Below are 27,999 nucleotides of genomic sequence, written 5' to 3' on the forward strand. Positions count from 1 at the left end.
GGGAAAGATCTCACCATGGCACCATCAGGAAGAAAGCATGGAGGAAAAGCTGGTAAACCAGCACAGGAAGATCAGACCATACCTTCTTTTGACTTTGAGGAGGAAAGAAAAGAACTGAGTGGATCAGAGGAAGATATTAGAGAAGGTGCTTATATGAAATTTTTAGGACATTAGTAAAATGTGAATTTTATCACATTTGTGATTATGAAAAGAAAGGAAGAACTTCTGAATCAGCCAAGGGCTGAGCACAGCATGGTTTATAATGCCAAAGGCCACCAGGCTCCTAATGTGTAATTTTGATTGGTAATTTTCAAAATAATATAAATATCTATTTGTGATTTTTCTTTTTAAAGGTGCAGAATTACAGTACCTCTTTTACAGTAAACTCAGATTGGACTCTTATAAATTTTTGTGTTATTTTTAGCTTTCTGATGATTGCTAAATTGTGAGTTGTGATTAATGGTGTAGAGAAATTGAAACTATTTGGGACCAGGGCAGAGAACTCAGAGCAGTGCCAGCCCCAGTCTGCTTGCAGAATAATTCTGCACCATCTGCCAGATCCAGACTCAGAGTTACAGGAGCTGCCAGTGTTATGAGACATGGGCAGGGAATTGGCATTACAGAAAAAAATTACACTTTTAATAATGTGAACAACCAACACAAAATGTCTTTTTGTAAATATTTCTATACTCCTCCTTAAGGTGACATACCAGTAATGGACAAGCATGGAAAGAAAAGACCTCTGGTGAATACTCATGTGGTTCCAGATGATGTGGGGTAAGGTTAGATGTTTGGGGGCTTTTTCCAAAATAAGCAGGTCTTAAATAGATACCAACTTTAGTTATTCACTATGCTTATTTTTGCCTTGTTTGGGTTTGGCTTGGGTTTTTTTTTGGTATTTGATTAAAAAAATCAATTGACAGATAATACAGTAGTGGTAGGTAAAAAAAGAATTTAAAAAAAGGCATTTTAAAACTGTAATTCTTCCATTTCTTTGTAATTTCTCTTGAACATGCAGAAAAAAATGATATATTTGTGTGTTCTTAAATTTGTTTCTTTTAAAAGATTACTTGTTTAATTGTTGATAATGTCATTAAATCTTATTAATTTTTTCCTCTCATTTTAGTTGCTTGAAGACATTACCAATACTTTAAACGACCCACATATTGCATGAAAAGAAATTATTTTACAGATAAATCTTAATTTAATATTCATGGAGAGTGAATAAATATTAATCACATTTAATATTCATGGACAGTGTAAATGTACTAAAAAAGTACATGCTTAAAGAGTTTTCAAGTAGATTATAACTATTAGGTTGAAGATACTGTTTTTACTGTACTGTAACACTGCTTTACACACTGGTGTTACCATCTTAAAGATGCTGCATAAACAACCCTGAAATTATTTGCCTTGGGATTTTTTTACTGTGCCAGTCATGCTGAGAAGGACTTGTTTTCATTTGGTGTTCCAAATATCCATTTTGTTTTCTTTGTTATAGGGAATAATCAGTTTTATTTACTGACTCCCCTTACTCAAGGCATGTTAAATGCCTGTTTATATAATAGTGTCTCTTTACTGGGGAGTAGCTGATAGATTCTAGCATTTTATTAAAAAAAAAGGCAAATTAATCTGAAAAAGAAACCTCTCACAGGAGAATAAAAAGAATAAAATTATCTTATGGCAGTGGTGGTTGTGTTACTGCTTAGAATAATAGGCATGTGAATAAAATTAGTTCTAAGCATATTCAACAGATCTGAAGTCAGAAAATGGGCAAATAAAAATCTGACACACTGTTTTGTAGGGGTGAAGTACAGAATATGTTGGAGAGATTTGGAGGTAAGTACATTTACATTCTAATAAATAAAATACAGTGGCAGAATTGGCAGTAATAACTCACCATAAAATAACTTTCAAGACTTATGTAAAATGACTAGTCTCTGTAGCACTTTTCAGCATTTCTGAATAAAGCCAGTTTTCAGGAAAAAAAGTTATATCTAAGGAGAGCAGAGGGAAAGAAGAGGAGGGAATATCTGCATATAAATGAGTCACAGCTTGTAAGTGTACATAATTACAAAGGAAAAGGGAAAGATGCATGAGTGCTTTGGATAATCAATTCAAATTTTAAGATGAAGTTTATAAGTAGTAAATATATTGTAGAGAAAAGGCACAATAGCAGTTTGCTGTTGTTCTCACTCAATTTTTTGTTACACTGGCATAGAGGATACTGGGGACGCAAGATTTGAGTGAGAAATAAGGGAAATGTAAAGGTTAATATAAGCAGCAAAAGAGAACAAACAGTTCTAATTCTAGACAAGCAATTTTGGAAGTAGAGATCAGTTGTGATACAGAATGAGAGAGCAGTCTGAACTTAGCACTTCCAGAAATACAGAGAACAGGGAATTACAGGTAAGAGAATTTCAGCAGTCAGAAGGAATGAGAGTTTCTGGAACAGCCAGATAACGAGGGTCAGTAATGCTGCTCATCCAGTGATGAGCAATTTTGTGTGTCACTCAGCAGGATTTAGTATAGTCATAATCAGATCCTCAGGTGGATTTACCTACTTAAATTACCAGCTGAATTCTAGAGAGTGACAGGATAGAGAAAAAATACTTTTAACATTTGTAAAGAATAAACAGTACCCATCACAGAGTGAGCAAACATCAGAAAGTGGAAGGAAGGGAAATCGTCTTAATGCCAGCATTACACACTCAATAACTGAGTAATACTTTCATTGTATATAATAAAAGAAACCTGTACAGAATCATTACTTGCATGTCAAATTTAAGGTGAAAGAGAAGCTTGAGTAACTCCTTAATCCACAAATTAGAACTTTTGGCTGTCACAAAATTAAATATTTTGTATTACATATTATAATGGTATTAGAGATCTGGCAATTCAGATATAAGGAGGATTGCAATGCTAAAAAGTTATGACTGTAATTTAAGACTCAAAAAAGGAAAAAAAGGAAGGATGGAAGGAGGGAGAATGAATGGATCAGAGAGAAGATGCTGTGTGCACAAAATAGTGGGTTTGGCATTAGCAGAGACAGATGCCTCAGCAAATTAGAGAAGTTTGACAGATGTTTCCTGAAATCTACAGTGAGAAGGAAACTAAATCACTGTATTAATCTTAAACTGTGACTTGATAAATCTCCAAATGTAAATGGAAGTGAAACAAACACAGTAACTTATATTAATACTTAAAAAGTACTGTCTCTCTGAAGTATAAAAATAGTTATTCATTCATTCAGTATGTTCACAGGGATAGTAACCACATACTAACCTTAATTTATTTCTGAAATTCAAGAAATTGGCATATGACTCTGAAACAGGTGTTGGTTAGGGTGTGTGACAGGCATAAAGAAACAGCATTCACAGCAGTGCCACCAGCAGGCTGAGGGACATCACCACATCAGGTCACACCAGCTTCTTGTTGCTAGAACACACCTCATTTGCTTCTCCAAAGTGTAACTCACCAGCCTTTTTAATGCATTTCCAGTGTGCCTAATTTCTAAATATTCTTTGGCTTTCAGCTGACATTAACAAGGCTCTCTTAGCTAAGAGGAAACGATTAGAAATGTACACAAAAGCCTCACTCAAAACCAGTAACCAGAAGATTGAACACGTTTGGAAAACGCAGCAGGAGCAAAGGTGACCCTTCCTCTTGGTTTCCAAGCCTGTGGAACTGCATTCCCTTCTCGGGGACAGCATGGATAGCTGGTCTGTCACCTGCAATAGCAGGCACTGTGTCTAATGTTAACCATCTGCTCAGGGCCTCTGCTGCCTTCCATTGTGTCCACTTTGTTCATGTGGCAGCAATAACTTAGCACATTCTCTTTTGAACAGACAAATTTAGGATTTGGAACTCTGAGAGCAAGGCACATCAAAGAGTAGAGCTTACTTTTATCTTTATGGAAAGTGACCTTTGATGTTATTATGTATTTTAAAACAATGGAGGGGAGGAGTGTTTCCCCACTTTGGCATTTTCTGTTTCTACTTGAAAACTGAAAAATGTTCAGTAAAACTTTAATATCATTCTGGTTAAGAAAGTAAATAATTTTCACCTTCCTTAACATTCCTCTCACCTCTTAAGGCATATTTAATTACTACATCTGATAGAGTTAGAGCAAAGTGGAAAAAGAGACAGTTAAAAACTAAAAGTCAGCAATGCTTGTAACTGTCTTGGTGTTGTATTTGAAACTTGTATGGAAAAAATTTTAAGAAATGATCTTTCAGTTCTGCAAAGTAAACACCCTGTGTTAAATCAAACACCTGTAACTGAGTTAGAAAACATGGTAAATCTCAGAAAACCTGACACTGTTAGGAAGAAGAATTGTTATAATTTCTTTTTAACCAGAATTTTATGCTGTCTCTATAGATACATTCCACATCCACTCAGTGTATGTGTGTGTTCAGTTTTTCAAAACATACAGTACTGAAATGGGGTCAGATGTCAAAGTAGCCTATTTCTTTATTTTATTCCCTGTGTATGTTGAACCTGTAGCATTTGTCATACTTACAGACAGTGTCTGTTCACAGGCAGAAGCTCAATCATGAGTTCTCCCAGCAGTTCCTGACTTTATTTCAGCAGTGGGATGTAGATGTGCAAAAGGCAGAGGAGCAGGAAGAAAAACTAACAGTGAGTTTCTAGCATGGTGGGAACTTCACTGTATTTTCCAGAAGGAGGGAATATTGTTTCTATACTCAAGAAATGTAAAAACACTTTATGTTGTTTATACATATGATTGTTTAAGTTTGAAAAGAGAGGTGCATTTATAAACTTCATTGCAAGTTTATAAACACTGTTAAGTGATGCCCTATGCCAGCATACAGCTTGAGAAAAGTAAGGACCATTTAAGGAGAAGAAAGACATGTGCTGTTTCTCTCCATCCATAGTCTTTGGCTTCAGGGAACAAAGGAATAAAGGAAAGTAGTTGTTTTTGTAGCATACATTCCTTAAAAATATGCCTGTATATAATAAATGTAAGAGAATTTGATCACTGAAAGAGGATAGAAGCTATACAATGGAATGTAATCATGTGCTGTTGCTCTGTACTTCCAACACATTTGCAAGGTTCCCTTTTCCCTAGGTAGCACATTCCTCTGGAATAGCCTAGGAAGCTGTGGGGCATTAGAAATCCTCATGGGATTTTACAGGGATAATTCAGGTTGCAAGAGACCTCAGGAGGTGACTTGGGGCTTAATCCAGTCTTCAGTCTTACTTTCATTAATAAAAGCCAGGATAACTTCTCCAGGCAGAGATCCACCTTACAAGGCACAGATTTCCAATAAAGGCAGATTTCCTGATTCTAAAAAATGAAACTGGTGTGCTATCCAAGCACTCTGCTTAACAGCTGATGGAATTATGTTTTTCTTTTGCTTCTGCTTCAGAATATGCTTCGTCAGCAACAGAAGGTTTTTCAACAGGCAAGAATAGTTCAAAGTCAGAGACTGAAGACCATTAAGCAACTCTATGAGCAATTCTTAAAGGTAAATCTTTTTCTTGGAAAGCAGCTGATCCTTACCACTTACGAAAGCTATATTAATTCAGTGTTTCAAGCTTAGCAAAGTAAATTAGACATACTAGACAGCAAGCAAAAAAACTGTTTGGAGTACAACCACACAAAAATTTTACTTTTTTAGTTGAAGGTATTCCTCACAAGAGAAAACCTTCTGTGCCTTACTAATTTTCATGGCCCTTTGCTGTAATCTATCCTGTATGTTCATGTCTCTCTTGTCCTCAGGAGTCTGAACTGGACCCAGCATTCCAGGTGTGGCTTCACCAGCTGCCAGTATACAGGGCAGATTCAAGTCCATCAATTTCTGACAAACCTTAATTTCAGTTCAAGTAATTTCCTAGCTGGTTTTGATATTTCAGTTATGATAAGCTTGGTGTTTGGTTTTGGTTTTTTCCAAGCCTGGTAGTTGATAAAAATAAATCTGAAATGGAGCAATTCTTAGTTTAAAAAAATCAAAATTTACTGAGTATATTACAGAAGCATTAATAAATAATAACTGTTCCAAAATGTGAAAAATGTCTTCATCAAAGAGGAAAAACTGAACAGAAGGTCAAGTATCACTTTGATTTTTCCCCTCAAAAAAGATCAAAAGGTAGGATTCAAACCTCAAATAAACTTAAATAAATACAAATTAAGGAAAATGCAACTAGACACATACACAGAGGTAAGTGTAATTGTATGTAAAAAAGGGAAGATAACTAGGGAGTTTTATTTGGCTTATTTGGGGAGAAGTGTGCAAAGAAATGCAGTGGGGTTTAAACTCCTCACTTCAAGTCCAGCAAGGCAGTCATACTGAGCCCCTAGAATTCCTGACAGATGTCTGTTCAGTCTCCTCTTGCAGAATATTGAAATTTAGAAAAAGTAACTCAGACCTCACAGAGGCTGACTGGAGGGCTCTGTCCTCTTCCCAGGGTACATACTGTGCAAACAGGAATGCAGACTGGAGTATGAAGTCCTCTATGGTTCCTCTGCCAAGTTTGTGACAAACTCATCAATTATCTGTGATCACTGTAAAAATTAAATTCTAGTGTGAATAATTATTGGTTTGTTTGGTTGTTTTAAATTAACTGCTTGACATTGAGGAGTTCTGAATTAATATTTTCCTTAACTTCAGAGCATGGAAGAGCTGGAGAAGAGCAATGAAAATCTTCTGGCCGGTGCCCAAAATGAACTTCGCAAGGAAATGGCGATGTTGCAGAAGAAGATTATGATGGACACCGTAAGTATCAGACTATGAAGTTAGCTAAATGCAAAAATAGAACATTCAATTAAAAGTCATTTGACATTCATTTAATTCAAAGGAATCATATTGATACAACATTTGTTCAGCATTATCTCCTTTTCTTGTGACAGCAACAGCAGGAGATGGCAACTGTTCGCAAGTCTCTTCAGTCCATGTTATTCTGATGGCTCAGTGGAGGAGCAACTTGTACCTAAGTAACACGATACAAGTACAGGCATTAGAAGGATGTTGAGATTTAAATGTTTCAAGGTTCCTATTAAACTCCTTCCTGGATTGTTCTAATCTTGTCTGTTCAGGTTGTAAAAACATATCTTAGTAAACTTCTATTACTGGGGGGCACTATGGACCCCAAACCGTTCACTGTCTGTTCAGTTGACTTTTTATCATTTCATATCCACTTCCACTAGCATTGGACTTTAAATGGTTTCATTTTTTTATACAAATTGTAACAAGGGGAAAAATTAATGAAACATGCATTGCCCAGGTTTTACATAACTTGAGGCCTTTAGGTACATTGTACAAATAGAAGCATTTCTAACAAGCTGCAGATTGTCACAGTTTCAATTAGCCTGCTGATATATTAGCTGTTATAAAAATTCACAGAGTATGACATAGCTCAGACAGAATTGTTTAATGATGTGTATTATGGTAAATTAAAGTAAATTTTGTTAACTCTTTTGTTAGTCTAGACATTGCACTATCTCTGTATTAGTACAAGATTTATAAACTGCTGTAATTTGTCCAGAAATTTTTTTTTTTTGAGTTAAAATTATGAGCTTAACGTATCTGCTCAAGTAACAATAATTAAACATTATGCATTTTGGGGTCTGCTTTCTGTAGAACCACTGCTAGAAGAAATTTACCTCATTTATTTAGTACAGGCTATTACAAGCCTTTGAGATGGAATATTATTTTTTGCAATTCCAAATGACTAGCAATTTAGGGAGACCTGAGTTTTAAGGATAAAGCATTTATCTTTCATGTATCTCATTAGAGTAAATAAGTATAAAATAAACAATTGGCTTAGTGCACATGCAGTTTGTTTTTACAGAAAACCATTACACCTGAATATCTACTTTTAAGAATTAGATAGTTGCCAATTTATTTAATGCTTTGATTTAATACAACAGTAGATAAAAAAACCATCCACACACCCACACACACCAAATGTGATGTTGTCACAACAATGTGTTTCAAAACCATATTTTTCTTCTCAGCCTACGAGCATTTTGAGCCACATCATTTGATGGTGGTTCTCCAGGTCTGGAAGCCACATTAGTGGTGGCTAACTTGCAGTAACTTCAGCTGTTTGGTTACAATGAGTATAGAACTCCTTGTTCTGCCCCTGCCAGAATTCAGGACAGGAGCAAACATGGGAGTTACACTGCTACACTGATGCATGGGGGATATGGGCCTCTCATGGTAACCAGTAACAATGCTGCTTTGTCATTACTGAGTCTCAGCCCTCTAAGGCCAGTGACAGGAGGCTATGAAACAGGTCACAGGTTCTGCTTCAGATCTTCAGCAGGAGCTTATTTGTTAGCATTACCTCCTGCTTCTGGTTTTATTTGTTAATACAGTATTGAGTCATGGTTCTGGTTTTCTGAGTGATTTCTGCACTAGTCTCCTATCGTCCAAATACCTCAACCATATCCTCAAAACTACTTATACCTGCTATGCCAGGACAGTTCTGACCACTGTGGAGAACTCACTCATTTCACTCCTAAGATACTGCCTGTGTCTTTTCATCAGGAGGTAAATTTGCTTACTGTATTCAGCTCAAGTAAAATGGTCATTACCATCTTCTTTCCTATTTGACCATGGCCTGGGTTCAGGCTAAATTCATGTGCGGATGCTGTGTCATTTCCAGCCTCAAACAGCAGTAGTAGGATTCATTCTGAATTTATATTAGTCACTTGGAGTTACAAGCAGTAACTGTTACAGTTACAGATCCTCAAAATTATCATTATATTCTTCTTAGGCAGGAGGGTGGTAGATGCTATTTTATTTCCTCCAGACCAGCAGACAATATACCACTTTAAAAGTTCCTTGAATGCCTCAGAAGTATTTTTGAACTAATAAGCAGGTAGGAAGCTTCACTGGTAGTATTTTTAAAACAAACCATGGCATTCTTTATTGGACAGTTCAGGAAGGACTTCATTAACTCAGAAGCTCAGGTACATATCAGCAACTGGAAGGAGTAATGCACACTTACATTCAACAGCTTTTTACATAAACTACGTATTCAAGTAGTATCTCTTGAAAGGAGCTTATGTATGGCGTTTGTGTGCAAGTAATCAATTTTTCATTCAGCTTTTCTATAATGGCAACAGCCTTCTTGTTAGATATTTTATGTTACCCAGGGGGTCTGTTCTTAAAGGAAGAAAGAAGCTGATATTGGGCCCGAGTTCCTGTTTTGGAGAGTTTTACATTAAGGTTCAGTTTTGTGCCCTTTTGTTTGGATAAAGTACAGTAGCAGCTACAAGACAGTAGGATCAATTGTAAGGTAAATGAACACAGGGATAGCACAAAGACCAGAGAGGGAAATACAGAAGGGTGGGCTGCAGTGCTGGAGCCACAGGCTTTGGAGTTTATCAATGAACTTTGTCCTTCACTTGCATAGGCTCACAGATACAAGTTAGGGTGCCTAAAGTCAGTCCTGTCCTTACACAGCTACCTGTAGTCTAGATAAGGATGAAGTACACTGAGACTGACCTTACTGTGACCACAGAACCAGAAACTGGCCTTGAAGGAAAGTGCAAGCTAAAGTTTCATGTGGTAGCAGTAGGTTATGTACTTAGATTCCAGTGAATGCATGAATTCTAAAGGCACTCATAACAGTACTTTGAATCAAAGCTGTACCTCCTTTATCTACTGATCCAACAGCTTGTTCCTTAGAAGTACCAGAGGAGAGACTGAGTGATTTTTAGGTCATGGCTGCCTCCTTTTACCAGTCTTAATAATGCAGGATTGAATCCATTGGTACATCTGACAACCACTTCAGAGCAGTTCTAACAAAACTTTAGAAGCTAATGGTACAAGATTAGACATTAAATTCCTCTTCAAATTCTGGCTGGTAGCACCTTGCTTTGCATCTACATTAACCAGAAGAGAAGTACAAAATTAAAGTCACCTAACAGGAAATGGCAACATTTTCAAATGTAGTATTTGTGGTCTGAAACACAGGGAAATACATACTGGTTCAAAAGTACAACAGCATCTGCAGAACTTTGTACCTACTAATTCTAACATCTGGTAATGTCTGAAACACAGTCAACTTTCTCATAAAACTGTTTTCTTCAAAAGCTTTATCTGTCTTCCCAAAAACACAGAGGCTGCTTCATTCCCCTAACTGCTTCTTCTCTTGTCCTTGACCTATTTAATCAGTCATTATGGTTTTGAACCTGCTCAGGAGCTTGATGGGATGAAATTCTGAAGACATGTATATGAAGATGAGTGGCAATCTGTAGGCACACACCACTGGCATATCTCAGCATATCAAACAAGGATATGAACTTCAAAAGAACAAAACAGAACAGGTTAAAAAAGAATCCATTTTTAAAAATTGTCCCTACTATAAATATGCTATACTTTAATCAGAATTTATCCAAGTGACAAGCATAACATAAATACATCATTGTAACATAACAGCTACAGAGTGGTCTAGTTTAGAATTAATAAAACCATCACAAAACCCCACCATCCTAACAGCACTAAACACTTACAAGATCAGATAAAAACCATTTGTCTGCAGTTCACAGACGACTTTAAAAATCCCCATGGACTAAAGCATAATTTCAGCAGAGATTTATAAATTTACTTCCATTTCTCTGTTCCAAGGAAAGCAAGCCAGTCAGCTCCCAAAAACATATTTACTTGGTGCCCAGCACTCCCTCTGCAGTGACAGCAGCAATGTCAGCAAGTCAGAAATGGCAGAGCAGAATGACAGGGACAATCTCAATCCATTCCTTAAAGCGTGGTCCAAACAGAAAATATAAAACACTTACCAATGCTATCCACAAAACAATATATTCATCAATGAAACTGTTGAAGTACTGGTCCAAAAACAGAAGTCCCGGCCCAATAAATGCAGAGTCCTGAAGACAAATTTCACTTTTTGTCATGTGAGCCACCTATGTTTGAAAAAAAAATAAAATAAAGAGTGCATCCCTGCAAGACTGGTGTAACTACCAGCAAACAGGCATCACATTCTTGCCCAGCAATGCCCTCTTAGAAGTTACATCTATACCCATGCATTTCAGCTATCTGCAGGGGCTCCCCACTCTCTAGTTTTCCAGCACTGCATTCAAACTCTAAGACTTTGCAAATGTATTACTAAAAAAGCATCTGGCTGGATTACTAATGTTGGTAAATTTGTAGTAAGGCAACTTTTTAAAATCCATTGAGGAGTGTTTTACGTACAAAAAAGACTAATACTGAAAAGATAGAATAGAGACAGAAATGTTTCTCTCTTCATTTTAATGATCACAGTAAATTCTCATTTCAGATAATTAAAGGAGAAGCCACAGCACTATTAGTAAGCCTTAAGAGACCAGAGTTAGGATGTAAACAACAGACAGTAAGTGCATTTCTAGGAGTAAGTTAAACAAAACTGAAAGTCCTAACCAGTCCACTCACAGCAAATACATGTTTTCATCAGTGTCACATATAATCTCTCAGTAGAACCCTGAGTCCAGTTCAGTGTCTTGATCACAATGAATCTGGTAATACAGGAGCAAAGCAAAATGGGAAAACTCTTCCCCCTGATCCAGTAAGTGTTTAGCCAAGAACCAGGTTAGTTTTAGGAGGTTTAGGACTGACTTACCACCAACTTCTGTGAGATTTTGGCATTCACAAGCCCAAATGTCAAGACATATAGGCAAGAATGTTTTTCAAACAGCTGAGTTGTAGACTTTTTATAAATTGTAGTGGCCAGTGTGATAAGCAGTCCAATGTGCACGGCTGGTGAAAGAACACTTGTTCCCTAAGATATAAAGGGATGGAAAATCTGTTTTAAACTTCAGTCACATGATAAAGTCCAAGTTTTACACATATTTCAAATCCCATTAAACAAAACCAGAGTTGCCAAAACTTGTCAAAATGCATTAGTATTATGTCACTTCTCTTAGTACCCTTTGCAGTACCCTTTGACCACTAATCAATTTTTTAGGAAAATTCACTGCTGGTTCCCATGACAGAAGAAATCCAGTAACAGGCAGATAATGAACTTTGCTTTTGTGAGCCATATAACACTCACATGCCTGTCTGCTTAAAAGCTTAAACAAATAGAGCCCTTACAGATCACCTGAAACATAATAAATTATGGGCATAAATTATTCAAACCTCAATTGAATTTTTAGAGCAACTTACTGCTATTGTAGATCCATTCTTTCCAACCCCTCCACCAAAAATGACACGGAAGTAATTGAAAAAAGAAAGTGCTGTTCCACACAGGATGCCAATAACTGCAAAGAACTTCAGCTCCAAGCCCAGCAAAGGGACCTTAGCAGAACACAAAAGAAACGAAACCAAAACAAACAAAGAACAAACAAACCACAACAAAACAAGAGAAAGATATTACAAGTTAAGCACACAACACCTTTTTTAAGGAGTGATTAAAGCAGTCAATCTTATCTACTAAACAAATGTTTTATTCAAATCCTTACTTTCCTGGGAACAAACTCAGGACAATATTTAAAATTTGTTTCCTTACTAAGAAAACAAGTATTTTTTGTATTGCTTAAACTCCTCTACTGAGTACTTAAGTTCTGTTCTTGAAATTCAGCTAGATCTTAGTCTGCTCCTCCTTAATATGTTCTTCAAATATTTTCACCACACAAGCAAAAACATGACAGACTACTGCCATCAATCACCATGATTTGGGAGCAGGAAGAGGGATAGTTCCTTCTATTCCACTGGATAAAACAACACTGATCCAAAGGAAAAACAAACACCATCTGCCTGCTGTGTGTTTTGGCATGTTATTTGTATGCTGTATCTTTGCATATGCATGGGACTATGATGAAAAGTCTCCAGATATAAATTTCAATTAAACAGTTACCTTTTGGAATCAATTGCAGTGTCAAGGAAACTTCCAAAGGCAGCAGAAGATTTTAAAAAGAAGTATAAATGGAAACTGCTTACTACATTTTTTGAATATATAGTTTTTTTGTGATACAGCATAACTACAACAAATTCTAATAGTGAGGAAAAAGTTAATCATAATTTAAGTTCAATGCACCTACTTTGTTTTCCAACATGAAGACAAGCTTTTTGAAAATAGAAAAAAAAAGGCTAGGAAAAGGTAACAAAGTGTAGCTAAACATTCCTTAACTGCCGAGTAAACTTTTGAACTAGTTTTGATTTCTATTGGTTATCAATAGTATGGAAAAGTAAGTCTCAGCTCTTTGCACTATAACCAATCAGAACTATAAATTTCTGAGTAAAAGCCCTAGAAAGCTGAAGATCTTTAGATACTGTCCAATATAGTGCATCTTTAAAGATCAGAATAAAAGCTACAGATATGGAAATGTTTTGGGACAGAAAACAATGTTTTAAATATAAATATTTACATGGCTGTGACGTAATTCTTAAAAATCAGTACAAATATGGATAACTTAACCAAAACCCCCTGGCTTCATCCCACAGTTTCATTAAATTGAAGCATTTATTCCTAAATTTTAAGATAAATTGTTTAACTGAAATGTATGCCTTACAATAAAATATACAAAATATATAAAACCAGAAAAAAACCCATTTGCTAAAGCTTAAGTATGTGTGGAGTACTAGCTCCAGATCAGAAGTTTATATGTGGCAGATGGGGTCTTTTTTCCTCTGTGTAGCTGCAAATCTGTGCACAGGGAGTGACACCAATAGATCTAAGTTAACTATGGCATTAAAATGACCAACAGTTGTACAATAAGCTAAAACAACATTACACAACTGGTAGGTGTTGACAGTACTTGCACAGAGCAGCTTCAAATACCACAGGAACTGTGGACACTTGCCAAGAAACTCAACAGGAACTCTGAGCATTTAACAGACTCACCTTATAGTCCCATAATCCTGTTCCTCCATAAGCAGTTATCAAGAGCAGCATTGCTATGGTGATCTGAACTTCAGTTACATCAATTCTGTGAAAGGAGAAAAAAAGAGATTTAGTTCAAGGACTTTTTGCTGTAAGTGTAAAGTGTGTGTGGAGGGAGGAGGGGATAAAACCCTCAGTAACTGTACTTCAAATGATATAAATATATATAGAGTATTACTTTCCTTGACTGAGAAAGCTACTCTATATGGGGCACACATCCCTGGCTAAGATTTAAAATGAAAGCTATACTCCTTTTCTGAAGCAAGCTACATATAATTTTGAAAGGGGGACACTTTAATGAACACACTGTTAACTACTGGAGAATTCTGTACAAATTTACAGACTTGTTGATGTCTAAGTGTCAAATCAAGGTTTAAGGTAAGCTCATAGTAAAAGCAATAAAACATTTCCATTAAAAGCACAGCAAATAAAAGCAGACACTATAACGAGCAGGCTGGGAAAGAAGGGATTTCTTTAAGCTTCATATCATGAAAACTTGACAGATACAGCCTGCAAAATAAGGGAGGACTGAGTCAGTGGATAGGTAAGCATTTGCCATATTTCTGAGAACATATAACTGCTATCTTACTTTCCTCCATAAAAGCTGTTTTAGGAAAGGTGGCCTTGTATGCCCTATGAAGTCCAGACTCCATATTTCACCTTTTTTTTGTTCTGAGACAAGACAGATGACTCTTTATTTTTGTATTTAATTGATGAAACCTCACATGAGGCCAAGGCTCAAGGAAAAAAAAATCAGTACTTTTTAAGCTTTAACATAAATAATGAAAATAATGACAAAAAAAAAGTGTATATAAAAGTTACCTTTTATGGTACCAAAAGTTTGAGACAGATATCTTATTTCATACAAAAGTTACCAGCAAACACTGATAATGAATGTTCAAGATTTCCTTTAGCAGTTGCAATAAATTTGCTCTTTTAAGGTACTATGGCCAATGGGTATTGCTACTTAGCACATGACCTATTGCAGAGGAAGCAGAGGGTTTTTAGAAGAAGACAGCAATCATCTTTTGGGTAATGGAAAACATTTATCTGAACTTGATAATCTCAGTTAAAACTCTCTTCTTTCATCAGAAAGATGGTAATAAAATATGCTAAATTTCATCACAATCTTGTGACTCTTAGAGGGTCCAGAGTTTAAACTACAGTTAGATGACAAGCTGAGGTGCTTTAAAGCCAAGAGCATGGGGAGTCCTCTTCTCCCTAAGGTGTTGTATTCCCTCAGTTTTACTTGCTGCAGTGCTCACTGGACTGTCAGGTGAACCAGTCCAGCCTGCCAGTGCAGTGTAGGCTTTTCACCTTCTGCCCGTTTAATGAAGTGGCTTGAGGTCCAGTGACAGTGTCACAGGACAGGGGGCTGGGAGTGGGCTCTTCCTTCTCTGCCAGGGATGAAGTGTTACATGCACCCTGCCACTGCTGAACTTGCTGCTTACCTTATGCAAAAGCACCATGTGCAAGTGTTCAGAGGTTGCACTCTGTACTATTAACACCAGGATTTCTAATCTGCATTGCCTTTGTTGTTGCTTGTGGTGGGAGGAGGCTCCAACTTAAAGTTGTGCCAAAGTTTAATACTTAATTTCACAGTGGCTCAGACTGTGGGTGGCAATAGAACCCAAATCAGAGCTCAAAGACTTTAGTCAGACATCTGACAGTGTCACATTATTCAGCTCTCTGATCCTTCCTGGCCATCAGCACTAGCAATCTCATTTGTGATTTATTTCTAAAATTTAGTGTTTCTAAGTGAGAAATAGCATCAGTGAAAACTTCTATCCATCTTATTATGTACCATCATATTTAGAGCACTATACTAATGCCTTCTTCACAGCTCTATGTTTAAGGGAAACCTAATTGGGAGCCTTGAAAAAAAAAATGACCTGTTTTCACTGGACAGAAATAAGTTATCTCATGGAAAAGTTGTGTCCGTTTAACTTTGAACAGTAACCATGGAACACCAGGCCATTCTGAGCTGTCTGTACACTATCATTATGTTAAAGCAGAAGTCACCAAGTTTTTACAAAATCTTTATGTGGTAAAGGGATCTCACTGCCTTCCTGATGTGGGGAAATCATTCTCATGCTTTTTGCAAGAATAAAAGGTCCAGAAAAGCAGTCATGTCTGCAAAAGGCCAGAGCTCATGGCCTGGTCCACCTCCCTTCAGAGCAGCCTCCTGCCCTGGACAGAAAGTATCCTATTTCAGCCATCACTGTAAAGCACCTATTTTTATTTACAGCACAAGATGTCCTTTAAAAACAATGGGATGTGTAGGCAGGCAGAAGAATTACAGTGGTAAATGTAATAATGTGGTAAAATGCATACCAGCAAATCAAAAAGAGCTCTTATCAATATCACAGAGACAGCTGCATTTGGTGCAATGTGCAGGGATAGCTGGTCACCAGCCTGTGGGCCAGCTGATTGGCTAAGGCACCTCTGGCAGAGCAGAGCCAAGCAGGACTATATAGAGGTGATTTAGCAAGTGACTGGCATTAGCAGGACACCCTTCATGTATCCCTTATTTTCAGTTCTGCTACCACAAAAGTCTCAGACTTTTCCTCTTTTCAGAAGTAGTTATACTAAAGTGAAGCTCACTCCTTAAAACCAGAAAAGCCGTGGCCAGGCACTACCCGAAGTACAGAAGGGTGCAGCAATCCCTGCATTATTAGCAGTTAAACAGAAATTATTGTCTTCTACATTCATGTCATGACTTCTCCTCCTATGCTGCAGTGAAACAGATAAAATTTCTATCAAGTCATGAACAGCATCACAGCAGTCTCTAGAATTGACCTAACACAAAACCTAAAGGATATCAAAGCCAGTGTGAGCCAGATTTTAAAAAGGCTCTCACATAAATGTAGGGTAATTCTTCAAGCATTGCCACAGATCTGTGGAACTCCTTGAGGATGCTATGAGAGAGAGTTCATTCCAAGGAAGACTGAAAATGCCTATGAAAGGGAAACCCATTAGCAGGAGAATTTCTCTAAAATGCATGTGGTTTAGAGTTCCCTGGGGCTGAAACTGTTCTAGCTGGGAGATTACAAAGGGAGGTACCCAAATGCTTGCTCAGTCCCTACTCCTACACAGGGCACTAGCCTGCAATGTAAACAAGACCTCTGGCCTGAGTCTGCAAGTGCTTGTATGGGTTCTGACAACAAATCTGCAGAAAAAAGAGCCAAATGCACGCAAACAAAGCATACAGAGCTAAAAGCAGCTGTTAAAAGAACAGCAGAGTTAAGTATTGTGCAGAATTTCAAGTTTTTGTCAGATAAAACACAAGTCTGCTGGATTGAAAGGGAGATGAGAAAGAAGGTAAGAAAAAGAGAAAGCAGGGAGTAAATTAAGAACAAACTGAAATGAAGGAGGAGCTAGCAGCCTCAGACATTAAGCCACATGTAGTTCTAATGATACCTACTTACTTTCCAAACCTTAGTATGCCTGATACGTATGTCTGCCAGTGAGCAGAATAGAACATGAACAGTCCCACAAAACAACAGAAAAACAACCAGTCAGGATTTGATCCTAGTCGGATCGCTATGCAGGATCCAAGGACAACAAATACTGAAAAGCAGAAATGAATATGTTAATCATATATCCTTTTTGCTTGAAGTTAAGAGAAATTAATTATATAAATAAATAAAAATACAAGACATTTTACATCATTCTAACAAAGTAATGCTATGACTGATACTTCACTCAGGGGCAGTCCTGGTAGGAGAAACCAAAACACAGTATTCCTTTTCTGCCAAGGCAGGGCCCTGCCCTCTGGCCTACAGTGGCTGCTCTCCCTCCTCCTGGCCTTGCCATCTCGTGTTCTTTGCAACACCAACAACTTCAGCTGAAGGGCCAAGCTCAGGGAGACTGGCAGCTGCACTTCTCTGGGAAGTGACATATAAAGAAGCCACCAATTCCCACAGTAACTGTCTCAGCCATTGAGCTTTATGGAACTACAGGCACTGGCACCAACAGCAGCTCAGTTATGGAAAGTGAAACTCAGCAAGGTTTGCTTTTTAATGACTCCCAACTTTTTTAAAACTACTTCTTCTAAGGAATATAAATCACCCTTCTTGTAAGTGCCAGGCTGGATGCCCTGTTACCAAACTGATATTTTGGCACCTTACTCCTAAAGGGGAATATGTGAAGATGCAAAGTTAAGTAAGAGCAGAACACATCTTACCCAACATCAGCCAAAGGAACTTCTAAAATACCCCCTGTTACTGGCCAGGGATGCAAAGGTCAGGAGATGGAGAAATTATCCTAAAAAACCCTGTTCTGAGCAGGTGTTTGGACTAGATTATCTCCTGAGGTCCTTTTCAACTTCAACAATTCTGTGATTAATCAGCTGCTCCTGAAAACAGGCAACTTTTATAAACTAGGATGGGTGATAGTAAATGGAGGTTACCTGTGGAAATAGAGTCGCAACCATGATCAAAGAGCTCTCCAAGGGGAGAACTACTGTTTGTTCTTCTGGCTTGCTTCCCATCAATGGCATCCAGAGACTGGTAGATAAAAAGTCCTAGTGCACCCAGGAGGTAGGCCCAAAAAGGTGCCTGAAAGAGATTCACATAAAAGGTCACCAGGTAGTTCCCAATTTCTTAGCTGATAATCTCTTTCAATAAAGGTAAAATAATGTTCATCACAAAACCGTACTACATTGTGCTATCTGTTAATGGATAAACCAAACACCTTGCACTAATATCTACATGGATTGTAGTAACTACTGTAATAAACTACTTCAGATACACCAGTGGAACACAGGTCCTTCTATTCATTTAAGCAAAAACAAACCCAAAACTTTGGCCCTTCTTCTGCATCAACTGACCTTCTTTTCTACCTTAAACCCACAGTGTTTCTGTGGTTAGTTGCATTCTTTGTGCTGGAAAATGTTATAAAAATAAAAATTATCTTTAAAAAAGAAAGTAGTAGCAATGCACTTACTAAATCTGTCAGCAGTTTGTGTCACAGACACGTAGATGATTTGCTCATATTTACAACATACAGATATAAAAACCCACTAAGATTTTTACTAAATAAAGACTTCAGCCTTTAGGGAAAGATATTTCTTCCAACACACAAAAATTGACTACCTGGGCACTTTGGACAGGGCTTAAAAAATTAAGTAATTCACTAAATTGAAGGAGAAACTACCTACTTAATATACATAATCAGTTTCAAACCAAGCTGCTACATTAACACCACTGTTAGGTTCAAAGGAACTGTTCTGCACTCATTCCTTTGAAAAGCACTGTTTTCATATGCACAGTCAGTCTGGCTTCATCTAGGAATTAGGTTTTGTTTAAAATTATTTCAAACACCTTTGGAACAAAGCACAGGCAACATTTTTACTTCATGTAGTTTCCAGTTTCCAGTACTTCCCTTAGCATTCAGGAGTACTGTTGACAAAAATGAAGTCAGGTAAAAATGCCGGCAATGCAATTTGCAGGTTAAACAACCAAACACCCACAGGCAGGCACAGAGCTGAATCCTTTCCCACTCCCTGCTTAGGGACAGCTGCTGTGGTGCTGCTGCACCTCTGCAACTCCTCTCCTGCAGCACAGATTGACCAACATTTGCCCGTGTATTTCCTAAGAGCAGTAAAGGCTATTAAGCAGATTAGACAGCAGATCAGATCTCAGTGTGCTGAGATTTGTCCACACTCAAATAAACCCAGTGTGACTGCTGGGGAAGAAGGGAAAATGGCAGCAGTAAGAATGCAGATGAGGTGCAGCTGCTCCTCTAGACATTCTGATGTCTCATCATCATTTTACTCATTGTCTTGAGCTAGAAAAAAAGTTATGCCTCCAGTTAGACTGGTCACAAAGCACACTTAGCAGCCACATGCTTAAGGAAAGTCCAGTTCTGAATAGCATTTTTGCTGTTATTTAAGAATTTCTCATGTATTTCAGGCTAGCTGAAACACTGTTATCAAAGTCAATTGCTTGGCTGCTTCACCTAGCTTTGAAGGAAAAGACAGCCAAAACATCAGGAACTCACTTTAGGTGCAAGCTCTGGATTTGTATGCAAATGAAAATCTAGAAAACTTTAAACATTCTTCAAAACTGGCAAGGCTGTCTCCTCATTTAATCCAAGGAAACCAAGAAAAATTGTTATCACAGATCATGTAGTAACCCTTAAGCAGGTGAAAGAGGATGAGAAAATATTATTATTCCAATGGGCATTTAATATACAGGTATTTGATAACTACTGCAAAGATTACACTGTAGAAATCCAGGTCAAGTGAAGACGACAATACAAGTTTGATGCTTAGTGATGGAATTAGTTGAGTTTCTTAGGTTTATTCTCCCTTCTAGGTTAATTCAACAACAAAATCTTGTCTTGGGGGATGTAGTTAAACCAGGGAGGAAAGTTTTAGCCACCTTTTGAAAAAGTTTCACTCCTCTAATGAAAGGGAAAGGATAGAGCCTGTGGAGGACAGGAGGTGCCTGTAGCTACCCCAGGACTGAGGATCACCAGAAGCCCCAGAGAGGCACAGAGAACTCAAGGGTCTCTCACGGCACGAGCTCTCTTGGTCTCACACTGTGCAGGGGGTCTGCAGCTACCTCCACTTGCTCTGCATCCTTCAAAAATAGAGGGCTGTCAGTCATTGCTCAGGTACTTCAGAACATAAAAGCACAGTCAGGACTTTGTTGAAGCTGAGATAATTTTAGCTGTGATATAATCTACATACTAAAGTTACCACAGTACATACACTGGCTTTCAAACTAACTTTGTTACATGGAGAATAACAGAGAATCTGAAACACAGCAGCTCCAGACCACCGAGCAGAAAGGCCATGAGAAATCACTGGTTGCACTGCTGTCTTTTAAAGGAGTGTTTGAAAGACACAGCCCATTTTATCAGCAGTATTTCTGTGAAGTGCCACAAAGGCCATCTGCAGTGTGAGGTGTCCTTATGGTGACAAACTTCCATTAATTATGAAAACATAGCTTGAGATCTACCTTTAGCTTCTTGCTAAAGCAAGTGTAACACAATATATGTAAAAATAAACAAATACATCAGCTTTAATTCAAACTTCTCCTATTAGGGCTTTTTGACAAAACGGTAGCTTTTTTCCCAGTTGCAAGTTATGGTACAGCTATGATCATTCAGACTAATCCAAGTCTGTTTGCATTAGCTCCTACTGGCACAAATCAAAGCAAGAGTCCCTCAAGCTCTCTGTCTGCCCCTTTCTGATCTGGACAAAGGGTGAGCATTTTCATCTGTCTCCCAATGAGGATCATCTGTATCCATTAGCACCTGTAGCAGATGTATCCGGATCCCCCACAGTTAAAGGACAAAGAATTCTTACTTATGTTAGTAAGAATAGCATATGTCAGAGAGCTTAGAAACACTATCTGGAACATTTCATCCCTAGGCCTTGACTTCAAATCTAAACCAGAGTGGTAAGAACCAAAATTCACTTGTGATCAACTATCATTTAGCAGCTCTAATATTTTAATTGGTAAAACACAGTTTTCCAAATCACCAGTGGGTCATAATAACCATGGATTTTCTCTGGTATCCACCCTCCCAATACAGCTCCTGCTGCTGTCTCCTCTGCCTTCTCATGTGCCTGGCTGTCCATGCAGGGATGTCCCCTGATGGCTTCCCACACTGGACCCAAGTAGTTTTCAAATTAGAGAAGTGGGAGCATCTGAGAATGCTGACATGGCTAAGCAGAAAGGTCAGAAGGCTCCCAATAACCATCAGCTTTTCACTGATGAGGTGTTTATTACCTCTGCCCAAAGTTATATCCTGCCCAAGCAAATGCATTATTTGGCCAGACCTAGGTGCTATTCTCACAGAACTAGAAGAGAACAGAAACCTGAGGGGGGGGAGGCAGGGAGGGAGAGGGGGATGCTCAAAGGGATGTCTGAAAATACTACAACCCCAGAATTCTGTCACACACAGATTCTATTCAGTAGAATTGCTCATCTGATAACCCAGAGCATGTCAAAATAAAGCCATGTACAAGAAGTGTTTGACAGGTATGTGTGACATGCCTCTCCTTCAGGAAAAAATGGGGGTAGAACAGCAGGCATTCTTCTACTCCCATGATTCCACCCCACAAAAGAGCATGGGCATCTGCAAAAGACTACATGTGTCAGGGAAACCTCTCAGAAATTGTTTCAAGCACAGCTCTCAAATCCAGAGAATTTAACAGGCCAAGCTTGTGCAGTATTTAAAGATTCAGTTCCTTAATTACTCATCATGTTTAGTCATAATCTCACTTCCTCAATCCACGCCTAAGAGTGTTGCCCTAGTTTACATGGCACCTCTCTGGACCAGATCCAGAGGGAGACATTCTGACTGGACTTCCCCCTAAACATGGCTCATTTCCCACGCTTCTGTTCAGCACAAACCACTGTTTGTGGTTGTAATAACTGTACTAACAAATTGTACTAACAGCAAGAAGAGGGAAGGGGATGTTCAAACCTGAGCTACAGCAGGGAAGGCAGCATGGAAGAAAAATAAAATAACCAAATAATTATTTGTACCATACTCCAAGTGCACTTCATGCATACCAAGGACTCTCTGCATTCCTTTAACATCCTTGTCTCTCCAACAAGCCCTGTCTGAGAGCTCTCATCCTTCTGTGTCAGGATTCCCGCCCTCCTTACTTCATGCCAAATAACCTCCTTCTCCCATTCACAACTGACCTGTTCCCCTCTTGTGGGTTTTGGCTGAATTTCCCACTCCACTCAGTGCTTCACATTTATTTGCCAAGTCAGGTAATGCTTTTTCCTTCATGCTCTTCTCCCCCTGCCCCCCACACATACATGCCCTGCTCATACCAGCTGCTCCAGTTTAACTTCTTTTCTACTTCTCTACTCTCCCACAAAGCTCAGCTGTGTCCCTGCTGTTTACATAATATCATACGTGTCAATGTCTTCCTCTCATTCTGCCCTCTGGCAGGCCTCTTTCATTTTAAAGGTGGTTCAGCTGTTTGTTTGGGTTTGCTGTTGTTTTTTTTAAAGTTTTTTTGAAAGAGAGAGAGGCAGAGACAGCATCTCACCAGTGTTCCTCTCCCTCCAAACAGCTGATAGCAGAGCCAGGTAAAGGCACTCAGACTCTTCCCTGCTCTGTCTCCCTGGATATATGGCTTTCTAAACAGCACATTTAAGCAAGGTATAAACTTTCCCCTTTTATAAACTCACTACACCATTTCTTGAACAATCCTACAGAGCTAGCCACCACAAGCCTCCCTTCCTTCCCTTAGCTCCCTGCAGGAGAACCCTTGGGCCCCTGCCCCCTTTTCCTATCACTGCCCAAAAAGCAAACCCATAATTCATCCTTTTCTCTTCTGTCTTCCTCTGTTCCCAGCTCTTTGCTTAGATCATGCTGAAAGTGCTACAAGAATTATTTTCAAATAGTTATAATTCAATACAATCTAATAATTACATGATGCACTTCTGTCTGAAATTCTAGCTTCTCAAACCGTTCTACAATTACATGACTTTATAAAAGAGGGCAGATTTAGACTAAATATTTGGAAGATTTTTTTTATGATGAGGGCTCTGAAACACTGGCACAGGTTGCCCAGAGAGGTGGTGGATGCCCCATGCCTGGAAATATTCAAGGTCAGAATGGACAGGACTCTGAGCAACCCAATCCAGCTGAAGATGTCCCTGCTGATGGCAGAGAGCCTGGGCAGGAGGACCTTTAAAGGTCTTTTCCACCCAGCTATTCTATGATTTTAGAGGGACCTGTGGCTGATCTTGAAGGATTACCAAAGCCAGACTTCTCCACGGGCAATCATGAAAACAGAGGATCAAAGTTTCCTTTCTCCTTTTTACGAATATTATGATGTTTAGTCAGTTTTCTTCCTGGTTTTCTCCAGAAAGGGGAAAGATATGCAAGATTCCCCTGCAAAGCCTTATGAATTGACTAGCTGCTTCAGAGTCTGCTGGCAGTAGAGCAAAACAATTCACTGTCTTATGGTGGGGATGAAACAGAAATCCTCACCTAAAAACTGCTCCTTTTGCACTCTAATGCACCAGATACACATTGTTCTTACTTAATGTCAGCAAGAGTTTTCATTCCTAAATATTTCCCAAAGAGTGTCAAAAAAAAAAAAAAAAAAGGAACACAACCCAGGCTGCAGACACAGTGAAAACAATATTTTAGCACTCCACAGAACATGAAATGTGCAGGTGGTGTCCTCGGTGTCCTCTCCATCACCACACCTGGATACTGTTTTTATAGATTGCTGTCCTAAATTACAGAGATTAGGAAAATAAAAATGTGCACCATGGTTACAATAATGCCTGAGGGGTGCACATTCTAATTTAGCTGTAAATAAGAAAGTTTATGTTGAAACATGCACTTAGAGGAGTCAGTGATACAAAAATCATGTTCCTGCTAGGCAAGGAAATATTACTGAAGCAGACAATATTTTCTAATTCCAAACCATACTGTGCCAGTCAGTAACAAACAGGTTTTCAGTAGCTGCTGATACTGAAGAAGATAAAAAGGATAGTGTATAGGGAAATAACAGCTCCATGTTAGGAGAACAAGAGAGCATTTTGTGGTTTGAGACATTAATTTTATTGGGGAAGGGAAATCATGGAAATCACTGCAATAGGACAAAATGGAAGCACAAAGTACAAACAGGTTCAGAACAACTAACTCAGAAGGCAAAATCATGAGGTGGAAAGTGTCTGTGGGGAAACAGATCTGTCCATTGCTTTCTAGTAAGTAACTCAAACAGAATCCCTTGCAGAGAAACTGCTAAGCCACAGTCTTCTGGCAGCTGGAAAGGTATATATATACACTGGAGAAAGATCTCCTTGCTAAGCATCTGTTGGCAGCTGCTCTCTGAAGATTTCAACTACCAGTCTTGTTTTGGATGGTTTGTACAAATATCAGGACTTTTGTGTTTTCAATAAATGCTTAACCAAATTTAAGATTGGCTAGGGAATACGGAACAACCACATAAACCAACTCAAAAGAAATCCCCTACACCAAAACCCAAAAGTTCTTGTTACTTTATCCAAGTCTTCTCTTCAGTGCTCCTACCTGTGAGACTATAACAATGTCATAAACAATGGATGTTTGTCCAGGTGATCAAGACACATTCACGATGGAAGGAGGTGCTGTCGAAGTGCACTAGGGTATTAGCTCAGTCTGTGATTTCAAGCATCTTTAATGTAATTGTCAGCTCCACCCATCCCTTCCAGCCAACACATCCCAGTCAAAACTACAAAGCAGGTATTACAACAGTGCATGCAGCACCTGTCAGGGTTGCAACAGATTCAGCTCTTTCAAAAAGCCATCCAGAAACATGATCTCAACTTAGGCAGAAGACGAGCTTAGTCATTAAACAAGCTGGAGGGAGAATGATGCTTCTAAGTGATGCAGCAAGAGAAAAATCAGGGCTGTTCTCACAGAGCAGAGGCAACAAACAAAACAACAGGAAAAGGCTGGATCCACACTGCATGTTTATAAAGGATATACTGATATCTGAACACAAATGTATAGTCCAAAATAGAGGTTCTTATAAAATCCAGCTAGTAACAAAAGTTCCTAAAATCCAACTTAAGTTTTCCTGGAAGGAATAGTTCCCTGGGTATCTGCAACACAACTTTTCTTCTTTTTGTACAAGAGTCCCCAAAGGAAAAATAACTTAAATAAAATTTACTTTCTGCTTTTAGTTTTGAACAGTAAAGAGAAAAAGCTAAAATAAGCATTCAGACGCATAGCTGGCACAACTGATATTTTCATCACAAAACTAAGCTAAAGGTAGCAGTACACAAGCATTTGAATTCTGAAAGTGGGACTAGAAGACCATCTGTAGTTTCCAACCATTCACTGTCATCTTTGTCTTCCCTTTTACAGCCTGGGTGCCTCTACAGGGTGATGTGTATCAGGGGAGTGGTCAGGGTAAGACCAAACCAAAGCTAATTTCCATCTGGATCAGTTTCCTGATATGTCTGCCACAAACACCTCTGCTAACACAAAGGGCACAGCAACTAGAGAAAAAGTAATGTTCTTCTGACAAGAACACTCACCAGGGTAAAGCTGTGGTATTTAAAAAGTCCCAAACAACTGCCAACCTCTGCTGTTAGAATTTAAACCCATCAGAACACAAGAAAAAATGGCCACAAGGTATTTTACCCAAGGTATTTGGGTATTTTACCCACATAAAGCAATTTCCCCCTGCTATTTTCTACTCTAACTACCATAATGACTCTGCAATGGGAAACTTGCAACAGGCTGGGAGGCTCTGATGGAGCTCCTGAAATTGACTGAGAAACTGTAGGCGCTGCAGGTCAAGTGACAGCAGCACCTGCCCACGATAACAAGCCTGTTTTCCTTCCAGAAGTCAAAGCAATTAAAGTTTCCCACACAAGGAGGGATAAATTTGAGCAGCTGTCAGCAAATTCACCTGCTCCCCAGCCCAGCCGCAGCTCTGATGCCCAAGCGACATCAGCCGTGTTTCGTGGTCCAGCCCTGCCCTGCTCCTGGGCACATCCCGCACCTCCATCATGACCTGCCGCTGTTTCTACACCCACGGCCCCTGTGTGAGAAGGGGGGACATTCCCTTCCCGGCCATGGAATGCAAGATGCGCTGTGTACGAGGCGGGGTGCCTGCCCCAGGTGATCCCGGCCGTGCCCTCCGCTCCACAGCGCGCAGTGCAGGCCAAGCGCCCGCCGCACCACAGCCGCGGCCCCCTCTGGGCGGGGACCCTCGTCCTTCCACGCGATCCCTACAGCGTTTTGCCATTCCAACTTTAACACCCATCTCCAGCTGGACCCCTGCTGCCCCACAGGGCGAGCCGCTCCGCTGATTGCTCAGCAGAGCCCCGCAGCCCTGCCTGAACCCTCCCTGCCGAGGGACGGGCCACGCGTGTCGCTGCGGTGGAGCCCGAAGTGCCAGGGCACCGCACCCGCGCCGGGCACGGGCACCTCCGGGAGGCACCAGCCGGGCCGAGCCGAGCCGGGCCGAGCCGAGCCGAGCCGCGGCCCCCGCGCCCGGCTGCAGCCGCGTCGGGCGGTACCTGCTCCGTGGCGCTGGGGCAGCAGGCGATGAGCGGCAGCACCATCAGGCAGTTCAGCAGGAGGCCGCCCAAGGTGATGGCGTTGGGCGCCAGCCCCCGCGGGACCTGCTCCACCAGCCAGCACCAGTAGGGCTGCAGCCACGGCTCCAGCAGCGAGCACCCGGCCGAGCTGTAGCGGTGCTGCTCCAGGCGCTTCAGCTGCGCCGGGCTGAGGGGCGCGGGCAGCGCCCAGGACACGGCCATGCCCACGCCAGCGGGACGCATGGCACCGGGGTCAAGGAGCCGCCGCCGCCGCTCGGGGCGGGGCTGTGCAGAGCCGGGGGCAGCGGCGGAAGAAGCCGACGCCCAACAGCGCCTTGGCCGGAGGGGAACGGCCGCCCCCGCCTCGGCCAACGCGCGGCGAACGCCCTCGCCTCCGGCTCGGCTTTGGCTCCTCGGCCCCGAACGCGCGGCGCTCTCACGGCCCCGGCCCCGGAGCGGGCACGGCTCCGCCGGCCCCGCCTCGCCGTGCGGGGCTGGGGATGCCCGGGCGGGGGGAAGCCCTGGGTCGGGGCGGGTGCGGCCGGCAGGGCCCGTCCCGCCGCCTCCGCAGGCCGCGGGCGGTCAGGGCCGGGGCTGTCCCCGGGGACAGGCGGCCGTGCGCGCACCTCTCATCTCGGCGGCGTGAATGAGTGCCGCTCCCATCCGTGATCTCGGCTCACCTCCCTTTCACAAGTTTTATCGTGCAGAGGGGCTGCACGCAGCAGGTGGCCAGAAGGATTTTTGCTGGAGCAGAGCATAAAGGCAGGGTTTGAGCAGCGGGTGACATCCCTGCTGCCAGCAGGACAGTGCCTGCAGGGACAGTGGCCCCACGGCATCACCCAAGGATCCCTCCCCATTGCCTGGGGATTCTGGTGTTAGCGTGTTACGGAGCAACTGCACGCGGTGTTACACAGCGCTTATTTCACATCCTTGACTTGCTTAGGGAGGGTACTTCAAATGTGCCTTTTGAGAAATTGTGGCACATCAAGTCATTTGAATCGGTTATGTGAAGGGTTGTAGATGCATTCCTGAATGTCCAGCAAGGTGTGTGGTTTCTGGGTGAGGCTGAGGAAAAGCTGTGTGGCTGAAGTAGAAAGTGAAAAATACAACATGCAAT

At 40.4% G+C, this 27,999-nt stretch overlaps 2 protein-coding genes across 5 annotated transcripts; one reads left to right on the forward strand and one right to left on the reverse strand.

Annotated features, from left to right (window-relative positions):
- On the forward strand, positions 1-7,374 carry SYCP3 (synaptonemal complex protein 3). Its single transcript, XM_058805275.1, has 8 exons — positions 1-145; positions 702-777; positions 1,805-1,839; positions 3,536-3,653; positions 4,542-4,641; positions 5,394-5,492; positions 6,636-6,740; positions 6,875-7,374. The coding sequence occupies exons 1-8, from the start codon at positions 16-18 to the stop codon at positions 6,926-6,928; spliced, it is 717 nt and encodes a 238-aa protein (XP_058661258.1). The 5' UTR covers positions 1-15; the 3' UTR covers positions 6,929-7,374.
- Positions 6,196-27,104, reverse strand: CHPT1 (choline phosphotransferase 1). 4 transcript variants are annotated; one of them, XR_009274760.1, is made up of 9 exons: positions 26,862-27,104; positions 18,263-18,410; positions 17,280-17,421; positions 13,813-13,897; positions 12,135-12,266; positions 11,590-11,748; positions 10,772-10,897; positions 9,627-10,279; positions 6,196-6,954 (listed from the first exon to the last, which is right to left on the reverse strand). XR_009274760.1 is itself a non-coding variant. In XM_058805272.1 (9 exons), the coding sequence occupies exons 1-9, from the start codon at positions 27,102-27,104 to the stop codon at positions 6,910-6,912; spliced, it is 1,191 nt and encodes a 396-aa protein (XP_058661255.1). In that variant the 3' UTR covers positions 6,196-6,909. The 4 variants fall into 4 exon arrangements, 3 of the variants coding, with proteins under 3 accessions (XP_058661255.1, XP_058661256.1, XP_058661257.1); XM_058805272.1 differs by having other exon boundaries at positions 10,169-10,279; XM_058805273.1 differs by lacking the exon at positions 9,627-10,279.
- Between the last annotated feature and the right edge of the window lie 895 nt (positions 27,105-27,999).

Source organism: Ammospiza caudacuta, chromosome 5, assembly GCF_027887145.1.
Source record: "Ammospiza caudacuta isolate bAmmCau1 chromosome 5, bAmmCau1.pri, whole genome shotgun sequence".
NCBI classification, from domain to species: Eukaryota; Metazoa; Chordata; class Aves; order Passeriformes; family Passerellidae; genus Ammospiza; species Ammospiza caudacuta.